The sequence below is a fragment of the Entelurus aequoreus genome, linkage group LG07 (genome assembly GCF_033978785.1).
Source record: "Entelurus aequoreus isolate RoL-2023_Sb linkage group LG07, RoL_Eaeq_v1.1, whole genome shotgun sequence".
NCBI classification, from domain to species: domain Eukaryota; kingdom Metazoa; phylum Chordata; class Actinopteri; order Syngnathiformes; family Syngnathidae; genus Entelurus; species Entelurus aequoreus.
This window is the reverse complement of record NC_084737.1, coordinates 9,394,751-9,405,789: the sequence shown is the minus strand read 5'-3', so window position 1 is coordinate 9,405,789 and position 11,039 is coordinate 9,394,751. Positions and strand designations below refer to the sequence as shown.

Below are 11,039 nucleotides of genomic sequence, written 5' to 3'. Positions count from 1 at the left end.
TCAGGTTGCTGGCATGGCCACTCTCCCAATTGCGCCACGCGTCCCAGTAGATATAATAAATTATGTCCCAGTTTGGTCTAAATAATAATAATAAAAAATAAATAAATAAAAAAAAATAAAAAAAAAGAGTTAATTTTTTTTTTTACACTAGTTACAGTTCGTCATTTCAAAAAAATAAATGTAACCGTGAAAGCGTTTTTTTTAATACAAAAGTGTGTACATAATGTACAACACAGTTGAGGTTTGGACTCCAGAGCAGAAGCAATGTCCCGTCACGTGACCTGATGTCTGCTTTCCTATTGGCTGCTTGAAAAACCAACATGTCCATCATTTCATCATTGAAATGTGACGTGAGAAGTCAATTAGAATTGATTTGTTTAAAAGTTATTATTTTTGTCTCGGGTTTTGAATACATATTTTTAATAGCAGGCGTAAACCTTGTAGATTGTGTTCATACAACAACTAATCAGTCATATTTAACGCACACATACTTTTCAAGGCGTTTTGGTGTCACTGTCAGTCACGAAACATTGACTTTGTCCACCGAACTTACTAGCAAATGACGATATTGTTGAAGAACAACTATTAAACATGCAAACTTACCGTCAATGTGATTTATGCGAGCGGCCTCGTGCAGTTGTCGTCGACCCTTCTCCTCTCTTCTTCGAGAAAGTTCCTCCTCGTACGACTCTATGGTTCTTTCGAACAGCGCAAATATCTCGTCGGCTGCCGCCATGAGTCGCTCCTTGATCAGATCTTTCAACATGTTTAATGCTTCCAACTCGCTAACAACCCTCACTTCCGCCTTATTCTTCCGGAATGGAGGCTTTACGGCAGTTGTGGGCTTTACGGTAGCTGAAACATCCGTGACGTCACCCTGTTGCCATCTCGAGGCAGTAAATGTTCTAAGCAGGGTACGCAGCATGGAGCGCTCCTGCCTACTGGCGCTGACGAGACGCGGGGCCGCCATCTTGGAGTGGTGATCCGCTCCACTCATTGCCATTCATTTGGCAGGAGCAATTGACTGTCAGCGCATTTAATTCATCTTACCTCACTGAATACCACTGATTTTCACGTCATACGTGTAGCTATGATAAAGGACACATTTTTTATTATTCATAGTTTGCTTAACAGTAATAGAATATTCTTATATGCTATAAATGACCAGACGTCCGAGATCAAAACTGGGAATATAATCCCAGAGAAGGGGGGAAAAACGGTCAGCTGTTTTTGAGTGGAAGAAACAATATGATTAGGTTGTATATACATGTGTATATCCTACATAAACAATGTATGAATACATTAGATATCTATATATCTAGAGATGTCCGATATTATCGGCCGATAAATGCTTTAAAATGTAATATCGGAAATTATCGGTATCATTTTTTTTTTATTATCGGTACCTGTTTTTTTAAATTTATTTTTATTTTTTATTAAATCAACATAAAAAACACAAGATACACTTACAATTAGTACACCAACCCAAAAAAACCTCCCTCCCCCATTTACACAAAAGGGTTGTTTCTTTCTGTTATTAATATTCTGGTTCCTACATTATATATCAATATATATCAATACAGTCTGCAAGGGATACAGTCCGTAAGCACACATGATTGTGCGTGCTGCTGCTCCACTAATAGTACTAACCTTTAACAGTTAATTTTACTCATTTTCATTAATTGCTAGTTTCTATGTAACTGTTTTTATATTGTTTTACTTTCTTTTTTTATTCAAGAAAATGTTTTTAATTTATTTATCTTATTATTTTTTTTAAAAAGGACCTTGTCTTCACCATACCTGGTTGTCCAAATTAGGCATAATAATGTGTTAATTCCACGACTGTATATCAGTATCGGTAATTAAGAGTTGGACGATATCGGAATATCGGCAAAAAGCCATTATCGGACATCCCTAATATATATCTTATATACTGTATCTCTGTTGCTGCAGCAGCAGAGAGTTTATTCTGTCTTGACACTTTGTATTCATTTCATTACTTGTTTATTTCAGGCAATGACATAAAAAAGTACAAAATTGACAACACATAATAATATAAATTAATATAGTGCAAGAGGTAATGTATAGTATGTAATGCATGATTGTCCAGTTTTGCCTGAAAGGGAGTTCGAAGAAGATAATTTATTTAATCCCACCCCCAGTTCTCCATTCAGTGATTATTCACATGAGTTTCACTCTTACTTTGTTCAAGGATTATAATACACATGTTGTATCATAGTGGCATTACCACAGGTAACAATAATTATTACACTGTAACAATCATTTGTATCAACAATATAGGAATAATGAATATACCAACATTAATGGTAATAGACAAAATGCCAACAATGGTAATAGACAACATAGCAATAATGGTAATAGACAACATAGCAATAATGGTAATAGACAACATAGCAATAATGGTAATAGACAACATAGCAATAATGGTAATAGACAACATAGCAATAATGGTAATAGACAACATAGCAACAATGGTAATAGACAACATAGCAATAATGGTAAGGAAACATTGAGCACATGTTAACACTTTGAGACAGAGTACATTAGCAGGTCAAATTAAAGACCCTAATCTCTATATTTGAACCAGACCCCATGTTTGTATAATAGTTTAAATCCATTAATAGTTTGGCATTGCTTGTGTTGTAAGTCCAGTTTGTTCCATAGTTTTACTCCGCATACCGACACACAAAAACGTTTACGAGTGGTTTGAGCTCTCGGCAATAAGAAATATTGATATTTTGTATTACATTCTTCCCTTAAATGACCATGTTTACAGTGATTGTTTTATATGTATTTTTGATGTATGTCGCTTTGGATAAAAGCGTCTGCCAAATACTTCAACATAAACATATATAAACACCTGGAAGTCTTTATATCGGCTAAAACCACCAATCTGTTTCACTGGATTCAGAATAAAACCAAATTCTGTCTTACCCAACAATGTTAGTATTTGAATATTGTTACTTGAAGACTTATTCCTGGCTACAATTATACTGTTAAGAAAGTATTGTCTTATACTTGGCCTAAAATGAGAATGCATCATAATCAGCAAACCCCTGTAGGGGCGTCATCCTCCCCCAGAAGATTTATTTGTGATTTTCACATACAAATGAAACATTCTGACAAAATACAACATTTCATAGGTTTGCAGAGAACTATATACAATATGCACCCGGAAGGCATGATGAAGACATTAATTAATTTCATTGACAAGCAATTCTATTATGGTCATACTCTTGTTTGCTAGCGGCTAGGATTTCAGTACTATTGAAGATCTTTGCTCCTTCTCAACTCTGCGGTAATATTCTTTTCACAAAATACAACCAATAGTACGTTAGTGTTAAATCTTACTTGTGAAAAGTAATCCCCCGATTCCTATTTTCAACAGTCCGCTCATTTGAGCAGGAAAAGGCTGAACACCATCTTTGTTTTCTACCTGTCAACTGTCAGTTTAGCATCTTTGTTTTCTACCTGTCAACTGTCAGTTTAGCATCTTTGTTTTCTACCTGTCAACTGTCAGTTTAGCATCTTTGTTTTCTACCGGTCAACTGTCAGTTTAGCATCTTTGTTTTCTACCCGTCAACTGTCAGTTTAGCATCTTTGTTTTCTACCTGTCAACTGTCAGTTTAGCATCTTTGTTTTCTACCTGTCAACTGTCAGTTTAGCATCTTTGTCTTCTACCTGTCAACTGTCAGTTTAGCATCTTTGTTTTCTACCTGTCAACTGTCAGTTTAGCATCTTTGTTTTCTACCTGTCAACTGTCAGTTTAGCATCTTTGTTTTCTACATGTCAACTGTCAGTTTAGCATCTTTGTTTTCTACCTGTCAACTGTCAGTTTAGCATCTTTGTTTTCTACCTGTCAACTGTCAGTTTAGCATCTTTGTTTTCTACATGTCAACTGTCAGTTTAGCATCTTTGTTTTCTACCTGTCAACTGTCAGTTTAGCATCTTTGTTTTCTACCTGTCAACTGTCAGTTTAGCATCTTTGTTTTCTACATGTCAACTGTCAGTTCAGCATCTTTGTTTTCTACCTGTCAACTGTCAGTTTAGCTTCTTTGTTTTCTACATGTCAACTGTCAGTTTAGCATCTTTGTTTTCTACCCGTCAACTGTCAGTTTAGCATCTTTGTTTTCTACCTGTCAACTGTCAGTTTAGCATCTTTGTTTTCTACCCGTCAACTGTCAGTTTAGCATCTTTGTTTTCTACCTGTCAACTGTCAGTTTTAGGCTGCTCGCCGGCTCCTCATCACCACTTCAAGATGGCGGCCCAATTTCTCGCGTCACAGCAGCCAATGCTGCGTCTACTTATAACATGTCTATGGTAATGATGACTGCTCCCCACTGGCGCTGTATTGTACTTGTTTTGGTTGTTCTTGTTCACATGTAAATGTTAAAGGTGTATGTAAATATATATATATATATATATATATATATATATATATATATATATATATATATATATATATATATATATATATATATATATATATATATATATATATATATATATATATATATATATATATATATAAAAAAGACTGCTCAAGATAAGAGCTGAAGAAAGCAGGGAGGTCACAATCAAAATCCTCTTTATCACAAATAATGTTTTGCAACACAAACTAAACACAATTATAGACAATCATCAATAACTGTGGGCAATACAACACTTATTTGCTTATTTTATTAGCATACCAACTTAGAGTTTATGAGGTCATGTGTTAAGATGCACACAGCTCTCTAGGTGGCTTCCAACGTTTAGCACAAACAGGACGGGAGACCTTTTATTTTCTGCTGTGAGTCAACATGTGTGCTGTCAAAGTGTGGCGCCGAGCGAATGTTTTGGCACAAAGTGAACAAAAATGTGGCTTCTCTCCTGTGTGCGTTTTCATGTGTCGATTCAAATTGGCCTTCAGGGAACATCTTTTACCGCAGAGCGGGCAACTGTAAGGTTTTTCTCCCGTGTGCGTCCGCATGTGCAAGACCATGTTGACCCGCTGGCGGAATCCTGTACCACAAACGGAGCACCTGAAGGACTTTTCTGTTTTGTGTGTCCGCATGTGTGTGATCAAATTAGTGTTGTAGGAGAAGCTCTTGTCGCAAACGGAGCATTCAAAGGGTTTCCCGCCTGTGTGCGTGATCATGTGCGACTCCATGTTTACCTTTCGAGAGAACGTTTTGCCGCAAACTGAACAACGGAAGGGTTTCTCGGCCCTGTGCGTCAGCAGGTGCACGTTCCTGTTGTTTTTAAGAGAAAAGCTTTTTCCGCAAATTGGGCAACCGAAAGGTTTTTCTCCTGTGTGCGTTCTCATGTGCTCATTCAAATGGAAGTTCTTAGTAAAGAGTTTATGGCAAACTGAGCAGGTGAAACCTTTTCTAGTCGTCTTCTTTTGAGAGCATTCAGAGTGTTTGTCGCCAGTGTGGGTCCTGGCGTCACGTTCACAGTCCGTGCTCAAAGGATTGTGGGCGTCGTGCCAGTCTCCATCCTCAGGAAGGTCCTCACTGTCGGATAATGGAGCTGAGAGGTTGTCTGCTTCAGATCCTCCGCAGTTGTCTCCATTAGCCGTTAGTGGCGTGTGTTGTGGTGAGCGATATCGTGGAGGCTCCGCCCCTTTGTTGTCCTCGCTTGGACAGTGTTCAGTCCTCACAAAGACACCAGCCAGTGGCGACTTGATGATATCCGCCTAGGGATGCAAATTATCGATTATTTCATTAATTGATAGTTGATAACCTTATCGATCGATCATCGATTAGTTGATAAAGCGGCGTTTTCCCCCCATCTGAGATTTCCCCTCAATAAGGTACAAAATCAAAATCAAAATTTTGCTGGTATAAAATACAAAGGACATTGTATTCCCTAATCAAATGTTTATTTGATACAAAAGTAAGTCATCTTTGTAACATGAGGAATATAATATAAAGTGCACTTTAGTCTTGTCACACATGCAAGACTTGGTAGTGGCAGCAGCCATAATAGCTAGCTTTATTTTATATAATCCCTCTTGAACTGGGAAAGGTGCCTAATGCCTATCTGTCAACTTGAAAAAATACAAGGAAGACATCCCTGAAAATTGTAACAGCAGGCAGCAAATAAGTAAGCCTGTTGGCTGTTGCAGTCTGCTGCAGAACTTCACCTTTGGACTCAGGTGAGGCTGACAAGAACTGAAGTGAAAAAACATGTCACTCACTCACTACTGTAAAGACAAGAAAAATAAAGTAACATCAAGTGCACAACATGCACAATGCACATCTTAGTCTGTCTCACAAACTATTAGAAGGCTAGCAGCCTGCAAGCTGCAACATTAATTGAATCCCTCTTGAACTGGGAAAAGTGCCTATATGACAGTCAACTTGAAAAAATATAAGGCAGACATCCCTGAAATTGTAAGTAACAGCAAAATAAGTAAACCTAAGCCTGCTGCAGAAGAACAGTCATTGATTCAACTTAACATTTGGGCTCAAGTGAGGCTGACAGAAGAACTGAATGAAAAACATGTCACTGCATAAAATAAAATAAAGTGCATGCACTATGCCCATCTTAGTTTGTCTCTCACAAACTATTAGTGTAAACATTAATGTAATAATCAGTCAGCTTGAAACAGGCTGACAACAACTTCAAGTAAACATTCCTGAAAGACAATGGTGATCGTGATAGTAAAATATTAAGCAAGCCAAGTTTAGCCAACCCTGGCTACAACAATCAACTTAATATTTAGATCATCAGGCAGGTGGACAATTGAAATTTTAACAAAGGGAAAAGTCACATTTTAGAGAAGGCTCTCTGCCTCATACATGTAACATGGCCCATGGGTACAATTGCTTATTCATTTTTATTCAAGTATATGAGCATGTCTACATGCTCAGGTGTGAGCCGTGAGCGCAGCTTGGTTACAGTAAGGCCACATGCTGAGAACACGCGTTCAGAAGGCACTGATGTAGCAGGGATACACATGTATCGTTTTGCCACTTTTGCCAACCTCGGATACCTTGCTTCATTTTCCATTTCCATGTAGTGGCAAGTGACGGTGATATAGCTCTCTGTTGTATTTGACGTCCAACAGTCAGTGGTTATTGCTACATGCGTGTTGGCCAGTCGTGCTTTCAGCTCGGCTTTCTTTCTTTTGTAGCGAGCCTCTATGCGGGTTGTTATTGTTTCTCGAGAAGGGATTTGGTAGTCTGGCTCACAATAGTTCATCAACTCACGAAACCCCTTGCCATCCACAATGCTTATAGGCAGCATATCCTTTTCAACCATGTTGCAAATCCTCTGGGTGATGCCCTCTGCCCGTGCGTCATCACACACCGCTTTTCTTTTGGAAAACGCTTCGGCGACGGAGGGCTGGCCTGGCCGTGCTCCGCCTCCACTCTCTCCTCCAAGCACAGCGGCATGTAAACTTTTTAGGTGGTAATTTAACGAACTGGTTGAATTGTTGTACTTCAAAACAGCCTTACATATTTTGCACGTTGCATCGTCCTCTTTTAGGGTGAAATGTTCCCACACAGCACTTCTCTTGCGTCGCTTCATGTTTGTTTTTCTTCTCTCGCATGTGGACTCTCATGTGTACAGCGGACATGTAGGGCTGGTCACGTGATGGTGTTGCTGCTTGGAAAAAGTACAATAAGCAACAACTCCCTCGTGTGGACTAGCGAGGTATAAACTCAGCATTACCTTCACACAGAAAACCACCGCACCGACCGTGACAGAACGGAATTGTCAATTAATTGAAATCGTTAATTTTAATCGGGTAATTTCTTAACGGCAATTAATCGAAAATCGATTAATTGTTAACATCCCTATATCCGCCTCCTGAGGGATTCCAAGCTCCTCCTCTTCCTCTTTAATGTGGGGGTGCTGTGGATCTTCCCGCTTTAAAGTGGCACTGCCCCTCTGTGGCTGAGCAGGAAGTTGCTCTTGTCCACCAATCATCTGTTGGACGTCTGCAGGAAAAACAACATGAGCATGTAAAGGACTAATACAATCTCACTGCAGTGGACAATAAAGCTAATTTGGATTCTTAAGTTTGTGGACGTCACATGTAGGGTTGCAAAATTCCGGGAATATTCAAAGTTGGAAACCTTCAAGGGGAATTAATGGGAATAAACATTGAATGCAACATGCTAGATCTTGCAGCATGATTATTAGCTAAAACAACCTGATTTAATGCAAATTCAGTAGAATTTCAACCCTGCACTGTGCATTCCTCCATTAAAACATCCAAAGTACTGAAATGTATACTATTTGCAGACGACACAAATATATTCTACAGTAGTGATGACTATAATGAGCTCATAAATACAGTAAACACAGAACTAAACATAGCAAAAAAATGGATGGACACAAATAAATTATCTTTGAATATAAATAAAACTAAGATAGTGATGTTTGGAAATCGCAACATAACGTCTGAACAGAAAATAAGTATTGATGGTACCCAAATTGAAATTGTAATTGAGAATACATTTTTGGGAGTAATAATTGATAGTAAGCTATCATGGAAACCTCATGTCAGACACATTAAAACAAAAATCTCCAAAAGCCTCTCAATTATAAACAAAGCAAAACTATACCGCAATGAAAATGCACTCCGTACTCTATACTGCACCTTGGTACTGCCATACCTTACATACTGTGTTGAAGTATGGGGGAATACTTACCACAACACAATTCATCCTCCGATCATATTACAGAAAAGAGCTGTGCAGATCATTCACAACGTTGGTTATTTAGAACATACTCATAATCTGTTTATGCAATCAAAGTTGCTCAAATTTGATGACCTTGTTAAATATAATACATTAATAATCTTATATAAAGCATTTAACAAATTATTGCCGCCTAATCTACAACGTTTTTTTATAAGTCGAGTGCAGGCTCATAACTTGAGAGGCTTTGGATATTTCTTATTGCCGGGAGCTCAAACCACTCGTAAACGTTTTTGTGTGTCTGTATGCGGAGTAAAACTACGGAACAAACTGGACTTACAACACAAGCAATGCCAAACTATTAATGGATTTAAACTATTATACAAACATGGGGTCTGGTTCAAATATAGAGATGAGGGTCTTTAATTTGACCTGCTGCTGTACTCTGTCTCAAAGTGTTAACATGTGCTCAATGTTTCCTTACCATTATTGCTATGTTGTCTATTACCATTATTGCTATGCTGTCTATTACCATTATTGCTATGTTGTCTATTACCATTGTTGCTATGTTGTCTATTACCATTATGGCTATGTTGTCTATTACCATTATTGCTATGTTGTCTATTACCATTATTGCTATGTTGTCTATTACCGTTATTGCTATGTTGTCTATTACCGTTATTGTTATGTTGTCTATTACCGTTATTGCTATGTTGTCTATTACCATTATTGCTTTGTTGTCTATTACCATTATTGCTATGTTGTCTATTACCATTATTGCTATGTTGTCTATTACCATTATTGCTATGTTGTCTATTATCGTTATTGCTATGTTGTCTATTACCGTTATTGCTATGTTGTCTATTACCATTATTGCTTTGTTGTCTATTACCATTATTGCTATGTTGTCTATTACCATTATTGCTATGTTGTCTATTACCATTATTGCTATGTTGTCTATTACCGTTATTGCTATGTTGTCTATTACCATTATTGCTATGTTGTCTATTACCATTATTGCTATGTTGTCTATTACCGTTATTGCTATGTTGTCTATTACCATTATTGCTTTGTTGCCTATTACCATTATTGCTATGTTGTCTATTACCATTATTGCTATGTTGTCTATTACCATTATTGCTATGTTGTCTATTACCATTATTGCTATGTTGTCTATTACCATTATTGCTATGTTGTCTATTACCATTGTTGGTATATTCATTCTTCCTACATTGTTGATACAAATGATTGTTACAGTGTAATAATTATTGTTACCTGTGGTAATGCCACTATGATACAACATCTGTATTATAATTCTTGAACAAAGTAAGAGTGAAACTCATGTGAATAATCACTGAATGGAGAACTGGGGGTGGGATTAAATAAATTATCTTCTTCCCACTCCCTTTCAGGCAAAACTGGACAATCAAGCATTACATACTATACTATACTATACATGTGCAGTGCATTCTTCCATCACATGTCCAGATAATTCCCAGCATGCTACACACTACAGCAGGGCTATAGAGGCCACACTAGGACTTCATCCAGTCAGGTAAGTGTTGATGATATTACTGGGGTAAATATATTTGATCTACGGTATTTAACTGTAATAGACGTGTAATTGCTTGTTACTGTATGACTGTAGACTACTCCAGCAAAGTTTCCGGAAATTTACCGGACACTTTCCACCCCTTTGCAACCCCTAGTCACATGACAGGTAGTGTTCTTTTTTAATCCATAGTCATGTTTAAAGCAGCTAGTATTTTCCCATGTAGCATGTGTTCTCGTGACCTCCTCGCTTTTATCTTATGTCCGCTAGTAAACTCTTTGTTTTGTCTTAAGGGCTCCTGTTTGTCTGTTTTGGCCAGTTCCTTATCTGTTTTGAAGAAGCAGCTGCGCTCCCTTGTGGGCGAGAGGGGCTGTTTTAGCCTTACATAAGCTGACTCTTTTGTTGTTGTAAGGGCTGGTCTCCTGAAGCTTCAGTAAAACGTGGTGTTGTACCATGCTGTCTCTGGGGTCCTTTTTACTCAACGTATATGTCATCCAAAAGAACTTGGGATTGACCAGTGTGTTTTATTCCCTGAGAGGAAGACTCGTTGCGCAGTAGATTTCCGATGCAGCAGCAATAACAAGAATAAATCAATACAAAAAACAAACAAATCCTTATTAAATATGGTCATGCAGCCAAAGAAAAATGTAATGAAATAAACATTATGTCCACCTGTCACATCACCCCCCTGACTTATTTGGATTTTTTTTTGCTGTTTTCCTGTGTGTCGTGTTTTAGTTCTGGTCTTGCGCTCCTATTTTGGTGGCTTTTCCTGTTTTGTTGGTATTTTCCTGTAGCAGTTTCATGTCTTCCTTTAAAGCGCTATT

General features: G+C 37.8%; 2 protein-coding genes across 2 annotated transcripts in view; both read right to left on the bottom strand.

Annotated features, from left to right (window-relative positions):
- LOC133652940 (oocyte zinc finger protein XlCOF6.1-like) overlaps positions 1-832 on the bottom strand; it is a 2,247-nt gene extending 1,415 nt beyond the window's left edge. The window contains exon 1 of the mRNA XM_062051897.1: positions 604-832. Coding sequence (XP_061907881.1) covers positions 604-766 — 163 coding nt within the window. The 5' untranslated portion in view covers positions 767-832. The remainder of the gene's footprint in view (positions 1-603) is intronic.
- Positions 833-4,611: 3,779 nt separating this feature from the next.
- LOC133652939 (gastrula zinc finger protein XlCGF7.1-like) lies at positions 4,612-7,502 on the bottom strand. Its single transcript, XM_062051896.1, has 2 exons — positions 7,470-7,502; positions 4,612-5,701 (listed from the first exon to the last, which is right to left on the bottom strand). Exons 1-2 carry the CDS (start codon positions 7,485-7,487, stop codon positions 4,802-4,804), a joined length of 918 nt encoding a protein of 305 aa, XP_061907880.1. The 5' UTR covers positions 7,488-7,502; the 3' UTR covers positions 4,612-4,801.
- Positions 7,503-11,039: the final 3,537 nt, after the last annotated feature.